At 47.0% G+C, this 26,851-nt stretch overlaps 1 protein-coding gene across 2 annotated transcripts; it reads left to right on the top strand.

Annotated features, from left to right (window-relative positions):
• Positions 1–26,851, top strand: LOC144934137 (uncharacterized). 2 transcript variants are annotated; one of them, XM_078859606.1, is made up of 11 exons: positions 48–71; positions 1,097–1,235; positions 5,598–5,733; positions 7,099–7,209; positions 8,357–8,489; positions 10,873–11,051; positions 12,427–12,500; positions 16,525–16,687; positions 17,600–17,682; positions 18,324–18,520; positions 25,377–26,851. In XM_078859606.1, exons 2-11 carry the CDS (start codon positions 1,118–1,120, stop codon positions 25,956–25,958), a joined length of 1,776 nt encoding a protein of 591 aa, XP_078715732.1. In that variant the 5' UTR covers positions 48–71; positions 1,097–1,117; the 3' UTR covers positions 25,959–26,851. The 2 variants fall into 2 exon arrangements, with proteins under 2 accessions (XP_078715731.1, XP_078715732.1); XM_078859605.1 differs by having other exon boundaries at positions 1–1,235.

Here is a 26,851-nt window from a genome sequence, read left to right as displayed (position 1 = left end):
CCAGCCGGGCGCGCTGTCCGCATGCGGTCTATGGAGGGTCTCTGTGCGCGTCCGTGGGTCTCTCTGTGTGAGTGAGTCTGTGTGTTTGTGTGGATCTCCGTGTGCGAGTCTGTGTTTGTGTGGGTCTCTGTGCGAGTCTGCGAGTCTCCGTGTGCGAGTCTGCGGGTCCTCGTGTGCGCGTCCGTGGATCTCTCATTGTGCGCGTCTGTGGCTCTCTGTGTGAGTGAATCTGTGTGTTTGTGTGAGTGAGTCTGTGTGTTTGTGTGAGTGAGTCTGTGTGTTTGTGTGAGTGAGTCTGTGTGTTTGTGTGGGTCTCTGTGCGAGTCTGAGTCTCCGTGTGCGTCCGTGGGTCTCCGTGTGCGAGTCTCTGGCTCTCTGTGTGAGTGAATCTGTGTGTTTGTGTGGGTCGCTGTGCGAGTCTGCAGGTCTACGTGCGAGTGAGTCGATGAGTCTCTGTGCGCATCCCTGTGTCTCTCTTTGTATGGCAATGGCATGACGGTCCAGTCGTCGTGTGACGATTAACGTACTAGAAACGGGCACAAGGACACCTGCAGTGGTGCATCGATATATGCATACTGTACATACCACACCACTCAACAGGAAATCTGTATTGTAATCGGCGGCTGTGTGCGTGCGTGCTCTGGTACAGCTCAATGTTTTGTATTCCGTGACAAGGAGGAGGAACACACCACACTACACACACCACACACACACACCACATACACACACCACACACCCGTCATCAGTGGCCATGCGTGCGATCGGCTAAACCCAGGGGGGGGGGGTGTTCCGTTGCGTGCCGTGGAGACGTCCCGCCGCTGACGATGGCCAAACGCCCGTGCAGCCATCGCCACCTCTGCAAACGACCTCGTGCCTCCTCCACTCATCCCGTGCCTCCTCCACTCGTCAAAACGCGCCTTGACAGCCGCGTAGGCAATTGACGCGTTGCTTGCGCTTGTCGATTAGAGTCTCACACACTCACACACACTCAAATCAAGATACAACAAAAGTCATTTAGCCGGTGCGGTTGATCAAAGGGATAAGGCAGAAAAGCAGCGGGCGGGGAGGTAATCGAACGATGTTGTATCCCGTGGAGCAATCGAACCCCGCGGCGGCGATGAGAGTGGCGGCCCAGCAGAAGGTGGTGCCCGGCATGGAGGAGGCCATCCGAGGCGATGATCTGCAAGCGTGCCTGGACCTCTTGCTCCAAGATCCCGGGCAAGTGAACGTCAGGGGTGAGGATTACAGCGGAGACCGGTCAATCTCTGCGTCTCACACCATTTGGTGGCCGTGGTGGGAAAATTCTACACCCGTCCTGTGTTTTATTTATCGAAATAATGTTTATACTGGATGAATCCGATTAGCTGTAAAGCTTTTTTTCCCCTCCCACAGATATCCGATAGGGGCTTATCTGCAATGTTGCTGTATATAATACAAAAGCATGCTTTTTATATATCGTGTTATTCGTGCAAATTGAATCTCGGAACGTTGTAGAATTTCTAATTTTGCTCGCAGTTCCCATCACCACCATCACCACATTTGGGAGGAAACGGAAGCGCCCAAAGGGAGAAAAAAAATTAACCCGTAAAAACAAAGTTTTTCAATATAAATCCTTTATATGCGTGGCGGCTAGAGTCCTCTCGTCCTCTGGCTTGAGATGGCTGCCACCTATGGGTCAGATGATTGCCTGCCACCATTAAGCAATTGGTAATTAAATATAATTTATTTTTTCCTAAAAGTGTAAAATTTTGGAAAAAAAATTTTCACGAAAATAAATTGTCACGCACAACGAGTCTGTGTACAAAATGTCAGCTCGATTGGATCACGGGAAGTGGGTTAAAAAACGACCGAAAGATTTGCACGGTCGTAAGCGCGCAAGCAAGCAAGCAAGTGAACTTAATGTAAAGGATTTAAAAACCCCACGCGTGCGTGCGTGCGAGGAAAATGTTTCATCCCCGTACAGATGGAAACTAATCCAGCAAGCCATCCAGTAGGAGCTGGCAGTCTCGGCGTACAAGGGGGCGGGAGGGTGTATTCGCACGTGTGTGCCATCCATCAACCCTCGGAGCCAAAGTGCTGGATTCCAGGCGTGCATGAAGCCACTAAAGTGCCCTTTCAGCACATGCGCCGCACCATACTTTTCGTCCGACCCACGGCTGGATGAGTGCCTCTCCATAACGTATTATATATATCATGGCTTTTGTACTGTTTGTTGTTGTAACGTTCTTACCTGCCCCGACATATTGTGAAAAAGAGCTTTATATCTCATCGGATTCCACCAGTAGAAATACATCTTATGATTCCGATTTTTTGTTGTTGTAAATGATCAGACTTCACCTTGTGCAGTGCGAGTTGGTGTAGGCGAGCAGCATAGATGTTTTAGAGCGTACAGTACAATAATGGATTTTTGCTAGTATCGCCATCTCACGACGACATAGCCACATGGCAGCCAATGACACCTGTTTCAGGCACACATGTTTTATAATTTGCCGTGTAGCCAGTTACCCAGCTATAGTTTGCAAGGGAGATCCGTGGTGCATCAGCACAGTGATGCTTACGGAGGAATAGGCAACAACCGAACAGAACGCGTCGGAGGTGCAGGCAAAAGTAGTGCTTAAATAATGTTTTTTTGTTGTTAACAATATAAACGAATACTTCACCAAAAACAAGGATGAGGTCATGAATGGTTGGAAAGGAGGTGTGCGCAAGGTGAAACGGGCGCAATCAAGCGAATAAAAACAACCATCGCTGGAATTCGTAAAAGTAATAGCAAACGAATTGGGTGCAGGTTGCGAGCCAAAAACTGCATTTTGAGCTAGGAGTTATTTGAAATGATGGATGGAGGGGAGGGAGCCGAGTCCCAACTGAGAGAGGCAACAAGGACATTCCAGCAAGCAACATGGGCCTGCAACGTGGAAGGACATGTTGCCAGAAATTCGTTGCAACAGCTTGTATTTTTTCAGTAAGAACAAGGAGGCGCTTCTGATGCCGCGGATGGGGAATGTTGCGGAGACAGGAGAGGACCCTTTGGATATTTAGTGGATTTGTTTAAAATGCGGGTGAAGACGGGCAACTGGTGGTTTATTTGGATGTCAAGGAAGGGACAAATTGGAGGCGACATCGAGGTCGCAATGATGGGCCCTACTACAGGAGGGCATCAAGGGCAAAGCAGAGGGACGAGTGGTATCACAGAACGAGACGTATTAGAGTGGTTTTGAAGGCTAAGGTGGTAGATGTGGCAATAGTCAAAGATGGGGAAATTGGTGGCTTTAGCAATATTATGACGGAGTCGAGGTGCGATACGACTGTGTTTATTTCTGTAGAGCAAACCGATTTTGGCTTTGATCTTATTGTGCATATGATTGGTGTTGGATTTTAAGGACAGTTTTGAGTCCAAGATGATGCCTAGATACTAAAAGTTATTGACCTGTTCAATGGGATGTGAGTCCATGGACACGATTCGCAGGAAGGGCAAACTAGGTTTGGAGAGAGCTGGAGAACAACAAGACTTTTTCCTTTTTTGAGCATTGAGGACTAACTTTAACACATTAAGCTGGAGTTGTGGATTGAATAGTTCATGCACTTCCCAGACACCACCGGCAAAGATATTAATGACAGAGTGTAAGTTTGCGATACCAAGATTGTTCACAAACAGGGAGCACAGGATAGGGCCAAGCATGGATGCATGCAGAACCCCCCTTCATTGTGGGGGTCTTTTCAGAAGACGTGATTAATGGCAACCAGTTGCAACCGGTCAGACAAGTGGCTCTGGATTCCAGTTAATTGCACACTTTGAAAAAGTGTAGGAATGGCGATGGCCCATCCAAAGGATGCCCATGCCCATCCCCCTTTAACTTCTGAGATAGAGTACATTCCGTGTGATTTGAACGTAGGCAATTTGGAATGTAAGAAGTGTACTTTATCCGTCATATACAGCGGCTTGAGTAATTCTCATTGTACATTCAAGTAAGGGCCCAGTCTCTCTGACAGGAACCAGAGACCTTTACCATTGGTGAAGAGTTGTGTACGATCCAAGTATGACCGTTGGCCGAGATTTAAACAAAAAATGATCAATTAAATATTTAACGACGCCAATCCTTGATAAATATATCAATTAATTCCCCATGCATCTGATGCACTTTTGGAGTTGACAGAGAATATTATTTTTGGAAAATAAAGGGGGAAAAAACCCGCTGGTAATTTGGGGGTGAAAAAAATGTGTAAGATTTAAATGTTGACATTTCATGGACATTGTCTAGTTCTTTACATCGTTATGAGCACCTTTACTCCTGCAGCTGCTTCTAAATACAATTTATTTCATCTGTTTGCATGGCTTTATGCTTAATACATTCATGCAGTAGGCATGCTCAATAAAACATGAATGGCAAACACGTTATTAATGTGCTCGTTGAGAGATCCTTAAAATTAGGTAAAACGGCTCCGTGATTGTTAAATGGCTACTCACAAGTAAATAGGTGGTATATGTAACATGAATATACTGTACTGTGTTGACTACATCCTTTGCACTTGAGTGCAGTATTGTGTAAAACTGTTCCGTCGTCAATACCACACGTGAAAACACATTTGTATTTTGACACCTTGGCTGCTGAAGCAACACTCACCTGCGCTCCAATTGCTGAGTGCAACTGTCGGATGTCATGACCAGCAGTGCAAATGTACGGGCCCATTCGTCGTGTCGTGTGGACCATGGGGGTTATTCGATCGTACCTAAACCACGCTCGCCAGTGCAGGTTGGGGAAGGTGGAGGGGCCCTCCCCTGGAGGACACAGACGTGGAAGCATACAAGTGCAGTACAACAGTGGATTTTACTGCACTGAACTCTGCTGTGCCCATGCAAATCAGGGCACGCTGGCACCGGTGGGTTTGTGAAAAGAGGGCATAAAATTGAGGGCAATTCCATGTTGAATAAGTTAACTTGCTTTCCATTATTCTCAATGGAATCCCATTTTCTGAGCCTCACCAGGGATTTGTGTGTGTGTGCCTGTTTTTGCACCGGTTAGCATACTGCGCTACGATTCCCACTCATGGCAACACCAGTGACGATTATCTGAACTGGTCATGGGCCTCCCTTAGGTCGACTCAGCCTCAAAATGAGTACCTGGTGCGGTGTGTAAACATCGCCACTGGGGAGCCAAAAGCGGCCGGGCGCGGTGCTGGCCACCCACCCTCTCGTGTGCCGTGTCGGCCAGAGGTCGCAACCGGGTACCCGATACCCGTACCCTACCCGATACCCGGCTACCCGTACCCGGCCGGGTACGGGTAGCCGTTTGCGACCCTGGTGCGGCCGGGTACGGGTACGGGTAGGCCGTGAGTCACTGGTGAGTCACCGTTTGTCACTCAATTCGGGTAGGGTACGGGTACGGGTAGGGAACGGGTACCCGTACCCGGGTACCCATACCGGGCTGGGTACGGGTACCCATTTGCGACCCTGGTGCGGCCGGGTACGGGTAAGGAATCAAAACCCGTTTGTGACCTCTGGTGTCGGCCTTCAAAGGTGCTCGCTAACAGCGCTTGCCCCAACAGTCTGTTGAGACAATACGGGGCATCTTTGCCTTTGTTTTCCCACGAATCGTCAGGATGGAGCGGACTGGGAGCTCTGCACCACGCGTGTTTCCGTGGCAGCGTAAACATCGCGGCCGCACTGCTGCAGCACGAGGCCGACCCCAACTTATGCAACGACGCCGGAGAGACGCCCTTCCACTTTGCCTGCCGGTGGGGAAAACGAACTTATGTTGTTGTCCCCCCCCCTCCATTAACATTTATCCAAGAAAGCCTCACCGAGTCTCAAGACTTCGATTTAAAGCTTTCGTGACTGCAGGGATTCATCTTCTTGGTTCTTTCGGTAAAGTCACGTAGAAGGGAAGTAATAAAATAATAAAAAAAAAACACAATAAAATAATTCTCACGACGTTTCGGCTACAACCTTCACCTGAAGACGGCTGCTTGCGTTGTAGCCGAAACGTCGTGAGAATTATTTTATTGTGTTTTATTTTTATTATTTTATTACTTCCCTTATACGTGACTTTACCGAAAGAACCAAGAAGATGAGTCTGAAGACTATTTTAGGAGGGTCCTGCAATCATCGCCAGTAGGGGGCGATATTACTATGTGTTTGCCAATGGAGCAATTTGATGGCTTTCATTAGTGGACAAACTGCAGGACTTTGATCAACTCAGAAAACGTTATCTTATATCCCAAAAAGGACAACATCATTTTGAATGTAGTTTGTAAACAAACATTTAATTGGCATTAAATAAATACATCGCCACGTTTATAATTCTGCCGTGTGGATGAAAACATGGAGAATATGATGTTTTTATATATGTAAACGTTGGCCCTTTTAGGCTGTCATATGTTGCGTCTGCTATAATAGTAATCATGTTCAACCTTTTATCAATTGACGGTTTCATGTTGGCCTCTTTATGCCGTGTTGGTCATCGGGGGTTGATTCACTGATCAGTGCTGGGTAGTGAAGGGGAGTCCGAGTATCTGTTTCGATATCACTCCCTAGAAAATGTTCGCCGTGGTAGGGAACTTAACTCGGGTTACGGAGTTCATTTTGCGATGCACTGACCACTGCACTGCCTCCGTTCCCTTGTACGGCAGTGCTAATGGCACTGCTTGAGCTCTGTAAACACGAGTGATTATGTTCTACAGCCAAGATAACCTGTTAATAGCTTAATCATTTGATTAAGATTAGTTAATCCTTCTTTCCGCCTACTTATATTTGCATGTACGCTTATATTCCCGGGTCAAGAGGTCATCGTGGCCAATCAAGTTTCAACGAATACACCTCACTCACCATCACACCCTTACATTGGATCCTGAGTTGTTAGGTTGACACCTGACCACCACACATAGCTCTTATCATATATCGCACCCGCTTGATTTTGGTTCACCCTTTGACACACTCATATTTCGCCAATACAGTAAAACCTTGGATGCCACTTTCGTTATTCGGCTGATGTTGATGATGATGAACACAAATGCATGAGGCTCGCTGACAGGTGCGGTACAAACAGCTATCGGATGCTGCTGCTGCTGCCTCTGTTATCATCGTGCGATGCTGTTTCGCAGGAGGGGGAACGTCGCGATCATCCACCGCCTTGTGCAGAGTGGCGCCGACGTCACGTTGTTGGACAAGTACGGTCGCTCGGGCCTGCACCACGCCACCGTTGGAGGCAGCGTGTGAGAGACCTGGCACTATCCATGGCCGCTTGATGTTGCATGCTGAGAAATTAATAGCCCCGGGATCTTTACATTTGTTTGTTTTTTTCGGTAAATTCACGTAGAAGGGAAGTAATAAAATAATAAAAATAAAACATAATAAAATAATTCTCACGACGTTTCGGCTACAACGCAAGCAGCCGTCTTCACCTGAAGATGGCTGCTTGCAGGTGAAGACGGCTGCTTGTGTTGTAGCCGAAACGTCGTGAGAATTATTTTATTATGTTTTATTTTTATTATTTTATTACTTCCCTTCTACGTGACTTTACCGAAAGAACCAAGAAGATGAATCCCTGCAGTCACGAAAGCTTTAAATCGAAATCTTTACATTTGTTTGTCATTTTCACAGTTGTATTTCATGTGCACATCACCTGGAATTTACCGGATGCTGGAACCTTAAGCAGCTTTGCACCCAGATACACGAGTGCTCGGATGGTTGACCACCATGCATGCCATGCTGTCGTGGGCGGCTGCGGTGCTGCGCTCATTTGTGGGCAGTAGACGGGAAATGGAGTGTGGTCTACATTTGTATTGCGCTTCAATGCTGCCCCTTCACTAAGCCGCGTGGAGCAGCGTGGTGAAGCAGGTCAAATAACCCCGACTACTCACATGGCATGGCGAAGCCCTTATCCAGCAGTGGGTTGACAAAGGGCCGTACATGTACGTACTTTGCCGTGAAGTTAATAATTAATTTCGTAACTCTCGCAGAGCATGCATATTTTAAGTGCACCAGTGTGGCCACTAAAATTGGCGGCCCTCGTCATTGCCAGCACATTCTGCACTCATAACCAGCTAAGACACAAGCAGACGGAATCGTGTTTACACATTGTACCTGTCCTTAGCAATATATCGAGATTAGCGTCCGTTGAGATCATATATCTGCATTTCAAGGGAGATCCGAAATAGACATCCTTTCTGGCCCAAGGGATTAAACATCACTATTCACCGTGTGCTTGATGCCTAAAGACTAGCTCTCTAGAGGGGCTTTCTAGCACTGTAGTTGGAGGCCCTTCTGCCAGCAGTGTCATGAGCAAGCAAATTGTCTGCCTGTATCTTTACCTATTAACTGTGTGCTTGGTGCTAAAAAAAAACACTTCTCTCTCAACAGGTTGGCTTTGAAGTACCTTGAGGAAACTGGCAAATTCCATTTCCTGTCAACCGACACATATTCCCAGAATCCTTTGCACATCGCAGCTGGGATGGGAAACTTGGATGTTGTTTGCTTCCTCTTGGCAAAGAAAGTAAGTGAGAGCTCTTGGAGCGTGTGAGCGTGGTGTGGGCTTGAGGCGTAAAAATCGGGATATGTAACGGTCTTTTGGTAAAGCCACGTAGATAGAAAAATAATAATAAAACATATCACGACGTTTCGATCTCAACACAAGCAATCGTCATCAGGTGAAAAAAAATACAGCACACTACGTGGCTTTACCGAAAGACCCGAAGAGTATGAATTCCTGCAGTCACGAAAGCTTTCAGTCAAGATTTGAGGAACATAATATCTCACAGTTCCAGAAGAGGGGGGGAGCACTCCATGTCAATGCGGTGTCTTGGGCGACGTATTATTCCGCAACTGATAAGCACCGGGACTTCTGATGTCCCGGGAAGATGTACGGGTTTCCCAGGACAATTAAAAAAAGAGAAGACTTTGCAAGGAAGCCAGGACAGGTGGCGGTGACCTTACCGTCGCGTCACGGGAGGTGATGAGATTTAGTTTACGGTCTGGGAGTGATGTTGCCTCCCCATACACATTTCAAAAACATGTTTGTCCAGTGCCATCCAAATGATTTACTCTCTTTGGCTGAAATTCTGGGAGGAGAAATTTGATCACATGTTAAACGTGTGTGTGTGTGTGTCTTTGTTGTTTGATGTTGGGGGAGATAGGGGAGGTTTAGTGGTTAAGAGCGATGTGCTATGAACCCGACAGCTCGATTGTCTCCAGCCATGGCTAACATCAAATTATATCTGAACCAGCCTGAAGTCTCCCCTTAAATGAGCATCTGGTGTGGTGTGGCATGGATCAGCACTGAGGAGACGAAGGTGGCCAGGCACGGTTCTGGCCACACCATCTGCACCCTTAATAGGTGCTCACAAACAGCATTTGTGTCAGGGCATATTTTTGTGTGTGCGCTATGTATCGATACAGTGTTATGGATACATTGTCTTGAAAACCAGTAGAGAAACCAATTCGGATACAAGTGTCTTTTTCAAGGGATACCTGGATGAAAATAAATAAATGGTTACAGAAAACAGATTACAAATACCAAACAATAAATAAAGTGCAGAAAATAAATCAACGAGAGAGGAATGAGGCAGAATGCACAGCATAGTCGATGGACAATTGGAGGTGACACGTTGATTATGAGTAAATGAAAGAAAAACAAGATTTATTTATGGAAAATAACCCCCTACGGGGTTAGAAAACCGGCTCTTCATATTGCAGTTTGCCATGGAAATGTGCTGCCAGGATCGGCCTTGCACGCAAAAACCTCTTGTCAGCAGCTCCACGTGTTCTCAGGATCTAGTTTAGGGCCATGTTCCGCATCTACTTAAGATTTCAAATTTGAATCTTGTGCTTTGTGTTTGTGCCAAGTACGAGTAAATATAGAGCCACAAATATTATTCCGATGGAAAGCACTGGCCAAAGCCACGCTTCGTGGAAAAACACGCCGATTGTACAGTGAAATAATATTTCAAGGGACCGAACGCAATCTGATTGTTAGCAGCAAAAAGGGCTTTTGGCCTCCGCGGACCACAGCTGGATGGAATGCACAAGCCGCTAGGTTGGAAAGCGTGACAGCAGCGCTCAGCTCGGGCATTATTTATTTTCGTGCTACCGCAACATCGGAGGTTGCGTACAGCTGATTAGAGTCCGCTGGTGCCATAATTGGTGAATATAGTTAGCTGTTGATTATCCGGGATATTGGGAATCGGGTGCTGTCGCCCCCCCAGATTAAAAAAAAGGAGTGGATAATGCAAAACTTACGTAAATTTGGTTATGATTTGTATCGGTTATCGTAGAATGGGTGTGAAGACAAATAACGTGTCGCCAGGTTTTTTATTTATTGCTTAAAGTAATCAATTTACTTGCCGTTCGTGGGGCGCTTTATCATCTACGAGTGAGGATTAGCTCCTCTGGAAACTCGGGTTTAATGAATGTATTGATTGATTAAATTAGGAGTTTATGGTCAGTAGTTTGCATGGAAGTGGATGTGATGGGTGCGAAAAAGGCACGAGTGAGCACCGTTAATCTACATTCTGGATTATTCACCCATGGATAATCAAGAGCTGAATGTATCGTCATTTTCCAGCACTGAAAAGCAAATAAATGACGGCTCTTCGCAACGCCGTGATGGTCACGTGGGTTTTTTTGACAGCACTGAACCACGTTGGTCGGAGGCAGTTGCCAAAGGGAGGGGAGGGCAGGACCGGTTCTGATATCGCTTGCCGCTGAGTTTGAGCTTATTTTAATTTGTTACACGGATGTTACCGTTTAGCCAGTTGCCCGGCTATTCTTACAAGGGAGATCCGTGCTGCGTGGGCCGATGCTAGCACTCGACGAACGGAGAACACTGAGAATGGTTGATCTCGACTGCCGCCCGTGCTTGCGCCTGTCCGCCTGCCTAGCGCATCGACTGCCGGACGAGGGACGCCGACGGCAACACGGCCCTGCACTTGGCGACGCTGAAGGGCCATAGCGCCCTGTGCTGGCCGCTTCTGCAGGCCGGAGGCATGGGGCTGTTCGCGCTGAGGAATCGCGACGGGTTGACTCCTGTGGAGCTGGCGAGGAGCTGCAACACTTACATGTAATTCTGCTCGCAAGGCAATCGATGCGCCGTTATGACCTCGGCACGTAATGATGCGTCAGCTCGTGGATCTAATTAGACTTTTTAATGCTCGCGATGCTTGTGGCAAATCGAGATCCAAGGATCGATTTTATCTTCGATTTGTGTATGTTGTGATGAGTTCACGTGGCTCCTGCAGCCATTACAGATTCTGCATGCTCCTCAATAATGCAAAAAAAAACAATATATTTGTTAATCGAATCGTGACCCTGAAACATGACAATTCATCGAATGGATGTGGGGGGCGAATCATTATATACCCAAATATAACCGCAGGGTAGGATGGAATAACGCTCCAGCTTGTTTCGCTGGAATGCAGGTGGTGTGAAGGAGCAATTTGTGCTTGGGCTGTGGTTACCCATTTCACCAGTTGTCCTGTGTGGTTCATAAGCCAGCTCCACATGAGATGCACAGAAGCACATATTCAAGCTTCATTTACACCTCTTCAAATTGCTCTCTGTGGCCTTGTGCCCACATCGGTCAGACGGGAGATCTTTCGTGAGCCCTGATCACGAAAGTCCGCGAGTATTCAGCAGCCAGAGTGAGCCTATGTGTCCATGAGGGTTTGTCAAGAAGGGAGAGTCACGTGGCCCTTATACACCATATGTGGGGGGGGGGGGGGGCTCATGATATTTCTCCGGTTTAGGGCCCCATTGGGTTTTAATCAGAGCCTGTCCTTGGCTGGCGATGACCTCCTTTTTCGAAGCTGAACATTTAATCAAAATCGAACGGGGAATCTTTCATAAAGCGGGGGGAATCATAAATCCGGGGAATCCAGTGATTAAATGCGTCGTCTTATTTCTCGCTCCTCGCCAGCTTGAGCGCACACTCGCCATGCCGTGCGATGTGGAACGCTTTGTGCGAATTTTTGAAGGTGTTTAAAGGGCCATCACTTTACTCGTGTGCACGTAGCTGCATGTACACATACGTGAACGAACTACTCATTGCTATGACATCCGTATTTGTTTTGTTATGTTATCAGCGGCAACCAGGATCAATCCACTGCCGGATGAAGGCCCTCCAAGTCACCGGCGTATTTCTCTCTCGTGATCTTGAAATGTAATAATTTACCGAGTGGCAGCACGTGACCTCATTTGCCCGCTCCATCTTCTCTGTGGACTTCCTCTCGGACGCGTTCCGTTCCTCGGCTGCCGCTCCGTCTTTGTGCTTGACCATCGGCCATCGTCCCCTCGAACGACGCATCCAGCCCAAGCCAGCTGACTTTCTTCACGGTTTTAATGATGTCATTAACCTGCACAAATGCCCTAATCTGTGTGTTTCTCCTCTCTTTTGCACTATTTGTTCTACCTTGCTAATGTCTTTTTTTTATCTGAAGGCACAAGCACCTGTCTGAGGTTCTGGAAAATCTTGAGAGGAGATCGTACAACGGAAAATCCCTTCAGCCTCTTGGTCAGTCAACCTGTACATGCCACTGCACAAAACGTACATTTCAAATCCATTAAAGTCCACCATAGTAAACACTGTATCACTAAACTGTTAACAATACAGACAAGAGCACATACACAAGGTTCCCTTGAAATAGTTTAGACTAGCTTAGACTAGCTTACAATGAAGTCAATGTTTTTTTTTATTTTGTACAGCCTCCATGAATGATTATGTTTGGCTATACAATCCACTGTCTTTTGGTAAATGGTAAAGTTGCAGTCCTGCAATTGCTTGCTCATGCCACTACTGGTGGAAGGCTTCCACTATAGAGGAATATCTAAAGAACCACTGTGGATGGTAGTTGGCTTATTCTTTCAGTATTAGCCAGATGTCTTGCAAGAGGTGAGAATACCCACACTTTACCCCACCACACAGAGCTTGCTGATGGTGCGTGACTAGTATCTTGTCCAACCGGCAGTTATACATGAACACATGTATAATTATGGGTAGACAGAAGCGGGGAATTTTAGGAATGTGCTCATTGATTCGAATGCCGTGCAGGGGAGATATGTGTGCGCATTTCGATTTAAAGCTTTCGTGACTGCAGGGATTCATCTTCTTGGTTCTTTCGGTAAAGGCACGTAGAATGGAAATAATAAAATAATAAAAAGAAAACATGATAAAATAATATAATAGTATATTTTTAAATTTTATTATGTTTTATTTTTATTAGAATAAAATAATATAATAGTATATTTTTTTATTTTATTATGTTTTATTATTATTCTTTTATTATTTCCATTTTACGTGACTTTACCGAAAGAACCAAGAAGATGTGTGCGCATGTTGAACATATTCTGCACCGTACGTAGCCATCCGTGCTAATTGGAGGTGCGGGTAATTGGCAACCTCCGGATTTGACGGTCCAGTGGACAAACCATTACACCATTCCCTTGTTCCCCTTGATATATTAAAAATGTAAAAAAAAAGTAACCTTTTTTTTATTTGTGTGCATAAATTGGCAATTCCGCCTGCCATTGAACTGTGCCTGTATTTTACAACCTGTTGTATGGAGGCCATAAACGCCATGCTATTCACGGCGATATTTATGATTGCGTGTTAAATCTCCTTTATGCAAGGTTGCTCTATTAAAGTGGAGGCAGATTATTTACAAGATGGTGAAGAATCTGGTTGCCGTAGTGACAGTTTTATTTTTTTCCAATTTCGAACGTTTTTCCGGCACTGGAAACTCTGGTGCTTGTACCAACATCACAGCCCGTGAACAAATCACCTGCAATGCACCCGATCTCGTCAGGTTTCAGACTGGCAGGTGCTCAGATATTTCTAGATTTGAAGCTTTAGTGACTGCAAGGATTCATATTCTTAGGTTTTTTCGGTAAAGCCACGTAGGTAAAAAATTAAAATTAATTAAAGTAAAATAAAAATTAAATAAAAATCACGACGTTTCGGAGGCAACACAAGCCTCCGTCTTCAGGTGGAACCGTCACAGCACAATGGCTGTATCACTTGAAAATAAAAATCACTTGATACAGCTATCGTGCTGTGACGGTTCCACCTGAAGACGGAGGCTTGTGTTGCCTCCGAAACGTCGTGATTTTTATTTTATTTTTAGTTTACTTTTATTAATTTAAATGTTTTACCTACGTGACTTTACCGAAAAAAACCTAAGAATAAGTGCTCAGATGGTTTGTTATGGGCCGCAGAGTTCCGTGGTGGACAGCAGAGGGCAGTGCAGCCAAATCCGTTGTGCTCCTGCGTTGTTGTCCATCAGCCTTACGCCGTGTTTTCACCAACCTTGCACTGATTAGTGTCGTGAGGTATGGTCAAGATAACCCCCATGACTCACACAGTGTGTTGAGGTCCTCATCCAGGTATGAACTGCCAGAAAGGGACTCTAAATGTATACCAGCATCGGAATACAGAGAGGTGTGCGATGCACTCGGAGCGTAACGGCAGCCAGGCAGTGAGCTGATGCCAAATCCCCCCCCCCCCCCCAAGTTCTGCAGTCCTCTTTATATTAAGGTGTTCTCGACACTAATTAATGAATGTTTACACGTGGTCGGAAATCAATACACTGGGAAAAATTCTCGCATGCGAGGTAACAACACTCTATCCCATACAGATGACAGGTGGAGTCCACGTTTGCATTTTCCTGGCAAGGTCAGGGATGTACAACGTTGATTCCCACCCAAAGGGGGTTGAACAACATTCGTGTGATCCAACAACCCTTGCCTGCACAGTGCTAGATTGCAGGCGTGCTCCGTTACCACCACCACTACCCTGCGTTTGCCCCCCTCATTTACAAAGACGCTGAAATATTTGCAAGGCTTGGCGATGACGCCGCACCTCTCGCACTGCCATCAACGAAGCTGGGAGCGACTGATCAAAGTAGTGGCCGCTGCTTTCATTCAACTAGAGTCCAATGGACTCTTCTATTTCATGGCTACGGAACCTGCACTTAAATCTTGACTTAAAGCTTTCGTGACTGCAGGAATTCATGTTCTTGGGTCTTTTGGTAAAGTCACGTAGATAGGTTCAAAGAAAATAACAAAAAAGAACAAAATTTTATTTTAAAAAAAATATTTTATTTGTATTTTCTTTGAACCTCTCTACGTGACTTTACCGAAAGACTCAAGAATATGAATTCCTGCACTTGTAAAAGAAAAAAAATCATGATTTGTGCTCACGTTTCACATTTTACTGCCACACTGTTCCAAAGCAATAAACGTGCCTCTTTGGGAGAAACTTAAAACAATTAATTTATTGGAAAGATAACTTTATCACCTTTGACCACTCTTCTGCAGCGTTGCCAAGACGGTAGTTAGACAGGAAATGCACTGTACGCTGTTTACTGAGTCACTGCCGGAACAGTTTAAGTGGAGGACATGTGAATGTTTACGCAAGTGGTGTAATGAACTGCCCGTTCAGTTTGTTTTCATTTGCTTGTACAATGCACGTCTTAACGGAACCCATATGCTGGCAAATGAATGCAGACTTGCATACATTCCACCGTTACAATATTCCCGTTGTATATATTTCCGCTCGTTGGGCTTTTTTGTTGTAAATGTCAGCCTTTGGCATTTTACATCTTCATCACAGGGGTACTATCAAATTCCTATCATTGCACACAACATGAACTACTTTGCAACCAAACGTCCCAGTTGCGAACAGCGAACCGCAGCTGTTAGATTAATTGAACCGTGTTGGTCGAGATGCATTGTATAGATGTACATGTTTGTGAATAAGAGAAGGGTGAGAGTGGGTGGGCGGGGTGGCTTAGATAGTATGTGTGGATTGGAGAGCAAATCATCATCCTCATAATCAGCCACAGTCTGTCCACTGCCGGGATGAGGGCCTGCCCATGCCATTGGCATCCCTCACCATCCTGCGATGCCACAATCCTTCTCACTCCTGCACATAAACAAATCTCATCGCTCCATCGCCACCACGGCGGGGCATCCTACACACTCGCTTGCCCGTACTTGATTGGCGGCTGTAACAATTTGAAGTTCGTTGCTTGAATCGGCTAGCACGGGACAAATCGTTAATTACTGCAAATCCTCTCGCTCAACTCACCAGTCGCAAGCCAGGTTACAAAAGTATGAGCTTCCAAACGCGTCGTGTGACCACTCCAGTTCCTTCTGCGTGCCAAACGCCAGGTTAATCTTCTTGTCTTCACCCACCAAACCTACCCAACCAAAACACACGCATTGCAGTCAACCGCAACTTGTACGAAATATACACAAATCTGTAATTAGCATTCGTCAAGTTCAGGAGCCGTTGTTTTTAATACATGTATTTGCTGTTACTGATTTCATTAGTTTATTTAAACGTTTAATTTATTTGAGTATTTCTTTGTTGCTAATTCGTACGTTTGATCGAGTAAATTTCACTTTGTCTGGAAATTGTTGCACCGCGTCTGGAGGCTGCAAGGAATCATTGCATCCAAACCACAGAATGCTTCTAAACGTCTCCCCCCCAGCTCACTGTCACATCTCATTGGTGTCTGCTTGCCGTGCGTTTCCAGGGATTTATTACGGCCTGATGTTGCTGCCGGGCGTCGGGGCTGCGGCTGGGCTGGCCCTGTCAAGCCTGGTGCCCGCCTACAGCGGATACCTGATCATGGCGCTGTTCATCGCGCTCACTCGCACCGTCCTCGGCCAAACTCACCGCATCTGGCACATCAGCAGGTGCCGTTCTGTGTCCTGCTTGTGCCTGCGGGCCAACGCAGTGTCCCCCCACGCTCAAGTGAGCGCTGTTCACCTGCCCTGGCATTTCTCAGCTTAAGGTGCCAATGTGTGCGCTGTATGTTGAACATCTTTCGCGCCGTACGTAGCCAACCGGAGGTGCCGGGGGAAGGACAATAATCTAAACACGACAATCGGTTCTAAAGAAGTTAGTTTTCAATCTAGATTGAAAAGTGCATGGTTCCAGCGGCTTTCTAAGATTGGGAGGAAGAGCATTCCACACGGGCTGCAGAAGCGCATCTGAATGCGCATGATGCGGTTACTGTCTTTGTTCCATGGATAGCCAAAAGCCGCTGCGAGGATGACCGGAGTTTGCATGATGGTTTATGCTCCTTGACGAGATCAATAAGGTTTTGTGGTTCATTTGTGGCAATGTTGAGCTGGTATTGCTGAACAAAATCTCTTTTGGCAGTGGTAAATTGGCACAAATAACGGCTGATGAATGTGTTGCATTTTGAATTTAATTGCCAGCAAGTGGGATTTATCTTAGTAATCCTGGAAGTCTCTCCGTGGACGAATGTTTCCCGGTCTTAACATTAACGTCTTCAAATTTGGAGCGCTGCTGCTATAGCAACGGAGCTCTATCTTTGTGACATTAATGTTAACTACGAGGCGTAACTATAAGCATAGAATTTGCTGAAATCGTAAATAATTGTTAGCCCCGGGTTACATGCATCGTTGGTCTAAAAAATACGTTTTAATTGAATAATTATATCATGCCTCGTGAACATGTATATGGTGATATTGTTGTGCGTGTGTGTGTTTAACACGTGGATGTTATTAAAGTTGCTGTGTTGATGTTTGTCCACTGGGCTCTGCTGCTTAATCGTTGCCATGCGTGCATTCAATTCACAGGTGGCAGAATCCCATCTACTTTGGAATCTTCATCGCTGGGATCATCCACTCCTTGTTCTGCTTTTACTACAAACTACTGCCCAGTATCCTTGGCTGCGATTGACACTGTTCGAGTATAATTACATAGAGCAATTTGTGTCCCGTCACTTAATAATCAACTTCAAAAAGTGATGAAATAGATCGTGTTTGCGTTGGCTCAGAATGCAGGAAATACGATAATGGCACTGACGGTTTGAAGCACTCTTATCATATCGTCATGTTGTCTATTTGGCTAGGTCACATATGTATGTATGTTGAACTTCTTTCGTACCATACGTAACCAACCATGCTAATTGGAGGTGGGGGGAGGGGGGAAGGACAACAAACTAAACACAAACAACAGTTCTCAAGAAATTAGTTTTCTAAAAGAAAGTAGAACTGAGCCACGCCGGGGTTGTGGTGAGGCGCCAGTTTGTTTTTCCACTGCGGGAGCCAAGCCATGCCACTCACGTCACGCCCAATGACCGAGTCGATCGCCCCACTCCCCTGGCCCGGCCTTTTCCCCAAGCCAAATTCATCTGGGGTTTTTTTTCTTTCAAAACCATAGATTATGGCTCGGCATGGAAAATAGCCAGTGGAAAACCACCTGTGCCGTGAGGGCCTCGCGCTGTTTTAGCTTCGATGTTTTGGCGGGAACGGTGTACGAGTCTCGTCTTGCGAACTTCCTTGACTGACCCCGTGCCAGTCCTGTGGCCGGCCCCTGCGCTGCTGGTGAGCTCCGTGGTGATTACGACGCTGCTCGGGCTGGCCATGTGCTCTGTGCTGCTGAGGGACCCGGGCCGGCTGCGGCCGCAGTGTGGCCTGCCCGGCTCCGGCCTGTCATCCGTGCACGAGCTTCTGGCCGCCGGCGAACCCACGGAGCGCTTCTGCATCAGCTGCGAGGCGAGTGCGGCCATCGAGAGCCCAGGCCGTGTCGGTTTGGATTTATTGGGATAGCAAGTAGGCGCATGACGATGCATCGTTTTGTAGATTTAAAATCGTATGTTTATTGTTTTTTATTTATTGCCTGATTTTGTCCCATTTGTGCCGTCAGCATGATGTTATAAGGCGAAGAATCCATTTGGATCTGTCGCAGAACAGCCCAAGTCTTCTTGTTGTAGAACGGCCTACGGTAGCAAGAAGCACAGAGCTACCTTCGAGATCCCATCAACTGATGTCGGGGCAGCACTTTATCCCACCCGCCCTGTCATATGAGAACCACAATCGGCATATGAGCCAAACTAATCATTTTCATTCGCAGAGCTGGAATTGTATACAAATTAAGTGCAGAACCAAATGCGATTTGATGGTTTATATAGTCACGTATTGTGCAGTAACTAAACTAAAACTAACTTTTTATTTTACCGGGTAAAGCCCACCAAGCTATTAGCTCTTTTTCAGAGGCGACCTGGCCACAAATGATAGCTCAACGAAGTGGCTTATCACGTGGAAATGTCTAGCAGCCAAATCATCTTAGCGCACGTTTCTAAATGCGGAGGGAAAAACCGGAGGACCCGAAGAAAAAAAATTCCACGCCACCAGAGGGAGAGAGAGAGACACGCAAACTCCAAACATACAGCAGGCATCAGGGTGGGCATCAAACCCCCACGACCTCCTGTATAGCAGGAGAGAGCATTACCTTCGAAACCCCAGGTGGCTACGCCTGGATTCAAACCCAGGGTCTCAGCAACGCCAGCTCAGCGCTCTCACCTCTCAGCCACCCGGCCACCTCATTTAATTTGAATGTTAAGCTCACGATGCTAATGAGAAGAGTGCATAGAAAGAATCAACTGTTGACTAAAGTTTTAAAAAATAGTAAAATAAAATAGTAAAATAAAATAAAATGATGAACAATACAAACGTGATGGCAAAAACATCGTCCCTTGAATCATGAGCCCGAATTGTGATAGCTCATCAAATCACTGGAGGTAGGAATTATCTTCTTGCCTGTGTTTGTTGTTCATCTGCTTTGCTGCGCCTGAAAGGATAGCATCACCATAAGGGATGATTGGAGATGGGCGGCAAAGACCGAAGTCAAATCGACACCACATGCTCAGGGAATAAGGCCCACATGGGATGGTGATTCTTCAAAGAAAATCTCTTATTGACTTGGCGCGTAGCCGTGGCAAAGACGCGTCGATTAACATTGATTATTCACTCACGATACAGACACCTAATAATTTGTGCGAAAGTTTATAGTTTACAATAGCTGCTAATTACTGCGCATACAAATGTTACAATTAATTTGAATTTGAACTATCACAAATGAGACGCACTATATATATCTATTTTTAAAATCATTGCATCCTTCAATCGAATTGTGTCCCCCAAACCATGACGGTGCAACACACCGCCGCTGGGCATGAGTCGAATCGGCACGAAGAGAAATCATCACCTCTTGCCGGCGTGCGTGGCGAAAAGTGCTTTTCTGCGTCTGAAATGATAGCATCAGCACATCAGGGATTTTTTTTGGGGAGACGGGCCGCTAAGACAGAAGTCAAATTGATGCCACATGCTGAAGCAATAAGGGCCCACAAGAGTTCACGGGATTCCAGAGCCGATTGCAAACGTTTGCGTCGGTAAGTGATCTTGCGAGAACAAGTCGTTTTTCCTTCCAGGGTCATAAACATCTTCTTAGGTTTTTTTAGGTAAAGTCACGTAGGTAAATAATGTAAATTAATAAAAGTAAAATAAAAATTTAATAAAAATCACGACGTTTCGGAGGCAACACAAGCTTCCGTCTTCAGGTGGAACCGTCACAGCACGATAGCTGTATCAAGTGAGAGAAATTCCAAGAAAACAGTACTTGTATATATACTGGTTGAGGGTAGGAGGAGCCAAGGTAGGCCCTGAATATTATTTTTGTGAGATTCGGTGTGGCTGAAGCACGCTGTTAGGAATGAGCCTTTGTTGTGTAACGCCCCCACAGCTCATGTTCTCATTTCACCTTTATTAGGGATCATCAGCACAGCAGAGTGCGGAATTCCGACCACTGGCTCAGGGCTGTAAACAAGGGGATGGGCCTCGCCTCGACGTTAATTTGAGCGGGAAAACACATTCCTGCGGAGGGAGCTGGTAGGAACACGTTGGGTTGCTCAGTCAATGGCCAGGGTCAACGGCGGCGTGGTGTATTCCGCAAATATGGTCGACTGTGAGGGTGGGCACAAGCCGGCGTGAGTAGGTTAAACGTTGAGTTTTAAAAGGGCACCACGGGGTGACCGGCCCCTCCCCACCCAGCCCCACCCCTCCCACCCCCCACCCAGCCCCTCCCCACCCTCCCCACCCAGCCCCTCCCCACCTTCCCCACCCAGCCCCTCCCCACCCACCCTCCTCACCCAGCCCCACCCTCCCCATCCAGCCCCTCCCCACCCTCCCCTCCCCACCCCACCCAGCCCCTCCCTGCACGACGGACACAATAATCCCCTGTGGGCTGGTGTAACCAGGAGGTTCCTACCAGTATAACTCCGTTTGTAGCGTGCGTTTCTTCTTCTGCAGTGTACATATGGGCTGCTCTTCATGCTCGTCAATACCAAAAGAAGCAATCGCCTTCCGATTGACCTTAAGCATTGATCGCAAACGATTGCTGTATCAGGTACTTGTACATTTGGTTGTCAGCAAAGGTAAATGTGTAATGTTGTCCTGCACTGAGGCAGCCTCCAGAAGACGAATTGGATTATCTGACGTCTGCAACATATAGTTGTTAAACAAGCGACAGCAGCTGCCTATGTGAGATATCGAGTGCTGGTAATACTGCCGGGGGCAGGAATAATAAAGCAATGAATTTGGAAGCGTGCCTCGGGTTGCATATAATTTATCCAGCGAAAGTATGTGAACTTGATCACTGGGCTGGCTTTTTCTCTTTAATTTACAGTTTTCAAAAAATAAATTAATTGTGTCGGTCCCCCCTCTCTGCCTAAAACATCAATACAAAAACGAGTTCATTGTCGTGCATGGCCAGTCGCCACGTGCCTCGCAAGGGGAGGATGCAGATAGAAGATCTGGGGAAACGACGATGAACTTGATAATTGTTTTTTTACCCTTCTATCTGGCAACAAAACTGACAACTTTTTACAAGGAGTCATGTTTGCATAGACCTCAATACCTGCAGTCATAATACAAACAAAAGACACAACTCTGATAATGTGCACTGTCCTTGAAGTTGATTGGTCCACACCCGAGACAGCTTTCCTTAGAGCCTAGTCTCACATGGGTTGGACCAGATGACGCCAAAAGCAGCGTCCTACACCACATCTGGTCCAACCCATGTGAGACTAGGCTCTAAGGAAAGCTGTCTCGAGTGTGGACCAATCAACTTCAAGGACAGTGCACATTATCAGAGTTATGTCTTTTGTTTGCATTATGACTGCAGGTATTGCGGTCTATGCAAACATGACTCCTTGTAAAAAGGTGTCAGTTTTGTTGCCAGATAGAAGGGTAAAAAAAAACAATTATCATATTTTTACTGGCAAATGAGGTTCCCATAGTGACGATGAACTTATTTTTTTTTACCAAGTAAGGCCCACTGAGCTATGTAGCTCTTTTTCAGAAGCGACCTGGCCACAAATGATAGCTCAACAAAATGTCTTATCACGTGGACATTTATAGCAGCCAAATACGCACGTTGATTCTAAATGTGGAGTGAAAAACCAGAGAACCCGCAGAAAAATCCACGCAACAACAGGGAGAACGTGCAAACTCCAAATCTACGGCAGGCGTCAGGATCGGGATCGAACCCACAAACTCCTGTATACCAGGCGAGGTGGTTAGCATCTCGCCACTGCGGCGCCAACAGTCAGCTTCGGCGGATGCATTTAATAATACACAAGTTACTGCACGCAAAGGGGAGTAGGATTTTTTTTTCCAAATCCGCCTTCGAGTCCTTGGTGGGGAGTTTGAGGGACTCGTCTGGCGATCGTTGGTGTAGGACGCTGCTATTTCCAAGTTGCCAATTACTGGTCTTGTGTGCAGATGTTAAGAGTTGCTGTACGTTGCCATTTAAAAAAGAAAAATTGGACCTCCCGCATTGTAATCGTCCGTTATATGAACCTTATGGCCGTGCCCCGGGGAACCATAATGTCCGTGATGTCCGTGATGCAGTCATTTTTAGTCTGTTGATGGTCGGCGATGCGGCAATCGACTCATCTCGACGAGCTGTACACGATGCACCACCACGGTGCGTACGAGCGTTCAGGGTTTCGGCGCAATCGTCCTTGCTGCGTTTCGACATCGCGGAGTGTGGCACTGATTTCGGGTTGATTGGTACCCCAGTTGCGGAGTTAAGTAACACCCCTGGAGAAAAATAGTGTCCCAGAAATCAAATATTTAATTGCCTCTGCCATTTTGTATTATTTGGTACCCCGGGGAACCGCCATAAGGATAATATATTGCCTGGCTATCACGGTTGTTATTTTTTTTAACTCGCTCTCAGCAAGGATGCGTTATACACATTGGTGTGATTATGCAACGCTGTGTGATCTATCAATATTCCAGATTTTTTTGTCAACAAGTACCCATTCATGGAAATTGCTGGACAGAATTCACCTGAAAAACGCTCTTTAGACAAGTCTTAAGTGAGGCTCTACCGGGTAAACAAAAAGACAAAAAGGGGCATTCATATGCTGTTTTTGGAGACTCATATTTTCCCCATCATGCAAGATACATTGGTCTTTTGCTGGGTAAGCAGTGCCGGATTATCCTAGTAACAAAAGTAGCATATGCTACGGGCCCCGCACTTTCAAGGGCCCCACGCTAAATGCTTTCAAGCTATCATTTCCAGTTCAGTGATTCTGCACTTGCTCTATTACTATAGTACTATACTGCCTTCAACTTTTATGAACGACTGGGTGTTTAAGGTTAGCGATTTGTCGTACTATCTGGCTGTATACCAAATGAAAAAAATACACTTACTTTACTGTGCAAGTTAAAAATCTATTTTCATATTTGTGTTTTTTATTTATTTTGGGCCCCTTTATAACATATGCTACAGACCCCGCGCTAGCTTAATCCGGCACTGTGGGTAAGGCCACATGTTTGGAAAGCGCTCGTTTTTCCACAATTGCCTCACAGGCCGTGGCGAAAGCTGTTGAACAAAACACAACACGGTGACCTCGTTGCGCAACCGCTGTTGCTGCTGCTGCTGCCGCTGCGTTAAAGTTAAAAACGCCCCCGTGGGGCGAGTGGGGTCCCGTGGTGCAATACATCTTCTGGCCACGAGGTGGCGTCTACTGAGGAGGAGCGGTGAGCTCGCGACGCACTTCGAACCCGGCCAGACCGGGGTTCGATTCCCTGGCTGGCTCACGGGGAACACCGGTGACGATTTTCTGAACCAGTCCTGGGCCTCCGTTAGGTCGACTCAGCCTCAATTGAGCACCCAGTGTGATGTGTAAAAAATCCATATCTGCATTTCCCATAAATATGCTAATTTCCTCTTGATATGCAAATTATTTTGTCAAGGCGCTCTTCCCCCTCCAACCCAGCTTAAATATACGTTCCAAGCCTGGGGTGTTTCATTCAGACGCTGTCTTCCCGACAGACCTGTTCTTCACCTGAGGACGGCTGCTTGCGTTGTGGCCGAAACGTCGTGAGAATTATTTTATTATGTTTTATTTTTTATTATTTCCCTTCTACGTGACTTTACCAAAAGAACCAAGAAGATGAATCCGTGCAGTCACGAAAGCTTTGAATCGAAACATATCACTCGTTCATCTTGTAGCGTTTCCTCCGTCGCCCCCATCCCCACCCGCCCTCCTCTCGACGTCTTATTTGTCATCACCTTACAGCGGGCGCCCACATCGCGTTACATCCGCCTGTCCACCTCGCTGCACCCGAACTCGTCCCCCGTAGGCAAACCCGCCCATCAAACGATGCATCCGTTTGTCGATCTAAATCGTCTTCTTCTTATTCTGCAGATATGTGCATAAAAATTATACGTGTTGTACGTGAATAGTTCACATGATCCCTGAGGAGACACTGCATTCACCACTACGGAAACGAATCGAATTCTCGACTTAAGTCGCCACCTAGAATCATGATACTTCATCGAATCACGTGGGGGAAGCGGGTTGGGCGTGGGGGATTTTTGACATCTGCATGTGCAGCCCTGTTATCAGCGCACTGCTGGATGAGGGCCTTTCCACGCCATGTGTGTTGAACATCTTTCGCACCATGCGGGTGATGGGGGTTATTTCACCATTCTAGATTTGAAGCTTTCGTGACTGCAAGGATTCATATTCGTAGGTTTTTTTGGTAAAGTCACGTAGGTAAAAAATTTATTTTAATTTTTTTACCTACGTGATTTTACCGAAAAAAAACCTAAGAATATTTATTTCACCTTACCTAACCACGATGCCCGGTGCAGGTTGGTGAAGGCGGAAAGCACAGACGGGGGCACCGTAGCACAGCGCAACAATGGATTTTGCTGCACTGCCGCCTGATTCCCACAACGTAGCCCCGCAGTGCCTGATTTACGCACCGCGGGAACATTGTTACACATGCCTAGTAAATAACACCACGTAACGACGTCTTGCAAACCCAGATTCTATTAACATTCTTACGCCACGTGTACCATACTTTATTATTTTAAAATGTTTGGCTGGCTGGGGGGATGGCTATTAAGCTTCAGAGGATTTGCAGGTTGCTCGTATAAACCAAGACGTTCCAATAAAATCGATTTACAAACCCCCCCCCCCTCGCCCCCCAAAAAAACCACATCCACACACATTCTCCGTTCTCGACGACAGCGTTTCTGTTGTACCCTCAGCTGGTGCAGCCCGCCTGGACCAAGCACTGCCGCCTGTGCGATGCCTGCATGGAGGGCATGGACCACCACTGCCTCTTCCTGCTGGTGTGCGTCGCGCGACGCAACCACCGCGCCTTCGTGCTGCTGCTCGTCCTCGTCGCGCTGTGCCAGTTCTGCTTCTCGTGCACCGTCTTCGCGTACATGGCCCGCGTCGTTCCGCCAAGCCCCGGTGGCGTCGGCGGCGGCGTCGGCGGCCCCCACCTCGCCGGGCTGCGGCCCGACTATGGCCGCTGGGCCGCTGCAGCCGCGTTGGCCATGACCCGCGACTCGTGGCCGGCGCTGCTGCTGCTGGTGAACGTCGGCTGCCTGCTGTGGGTGTGCTGCCTGCTGGCGATGCAGCTGTCGTACGTGGCGGCCGGGGTGACGACCGTGCTGGGCCACCCGGCGGGGGCCCGTCGCCACCGCGGCGGGCTGCTGCGGGGATTGGCCAATGTCCTTCGTTTCCTCGTTTGGGGTGAACACGCCGCTGCCGCCGCCGCCGGCGTCGGTGGTGGTGGTGGCGGCGTTGGGCTTAAAACTGCGCTGGTGGCAGAGCAGATCTGACTGAGCCTTTCAAATGATGTGCCTGTGGAGCCAGGTTGGCGTTTCATCGTATGAGGGCGTTTGGTGTCTTGTGTTTTTAGTACGACTTGGCAATTTGGTTGTTTTTGTGTCGTTTGTGGGTTAAAGGGAGAATCTGCCACCCCTCGTGATTGTAGTTTGTCCCCCAACCCCCCCCCCCATTCCAAGCATTCCCCGCGTTTCAAATCGTTGGCCTGCAATTTTGTGAAAGCTTTCGAGCGACATCCATTCCATTGCTCCCGCGGTCATTTCTCACGTTAACTGGCCCATCGCTTGACAGCGCAGCGTTCGTTGTGCTTCTGTTCAAGAAGAATGGTAAACTGGGTGAGAGTGAGGTTGGAAGGTGGGCTGTGTCTCGAAGGTCAATGTGACACTGAGAAGAGAGGATTATAGCGACCGGGCCTTGAGACGCTTCCAAATTCACGCAGTTGCTCCATCCTCGCCCTGCCACTCGCTTACCGGCCTCGTTAACGTTGCAGAACGATGCCCGCGTGCTGCTTTTCATAAAGTGCGGCCGTTCTTTGTTGTGACCGTTTTTCCCGTGTGATATTGGCGCGAGCTAGATGTAAAACTAATTCCGTTGGCTATAAAGTTGAAGTCTTTTTTAATATTTTGTTTAAATGTATCAGGAATAAGTACTTTTTTTTTATTATTTACGTGTTGTTTTTTGTTCAGATGAAAGTAATTGTACAGCAGAGGTCGCAACCGGGTACCTGATACCCGTACCCTACCCGTACCCGGCCGGGTACGGGTACCCATTTGCGACCCTGGTGCGGCCGGGTACGGGTACGGGTAGGCCGTGAGTCACTGGTGAGTCACCGTTTGTCACTCATTTCCCAATGTCTTGTCTCTTCTCACAATTCAAGTTCCTAGAA

This window comes from Lampetra fluviatilis, chromosome 9, assembly GCF_964198595.1.
Source record: "Lampetra fluviatilis chromosome 9, kcLamFluv1.1, whole genome shotgun sequence".
NCBI classification, from domain to species: Eukaryota; Metazoa; Chordata; class Hyperoartia; order Petromyzontiformes; family Petromyzontidae; genus Lampetra; species Lampetra fluviatilis.
The sequence above is the reverse complement of the archived record's forward strand: the minus strand, read 5'-3'. Positions and strand labels throughout refer to the sequence as shown.

Excerpts from the sequence above, each read along its gene's own strand:
- LOC144934137 (XM_078859605.1), top strand. The coding sequence starts at position 1,079 with ATGTTGTATCCCGTGGAGCAATCGAACCCCGCGGCGGCGATGAGAGTG. Across the intron at positions 12,501-16,524 it reads AAAATCCCTTCAGCCTCTTG|GGATTTATTACGGCCTGATG; the intron begins GTCAGTCAACCT and ends GTGCGTTTCCAG. Across the intron at positions 16,688-17,599 it reads CGCATCTGGCACATCAGCAG|GTGGCAGAATCCCATCTACT; the intron begins GTGCCGTTCTGT and ends TTCAATTCACAG.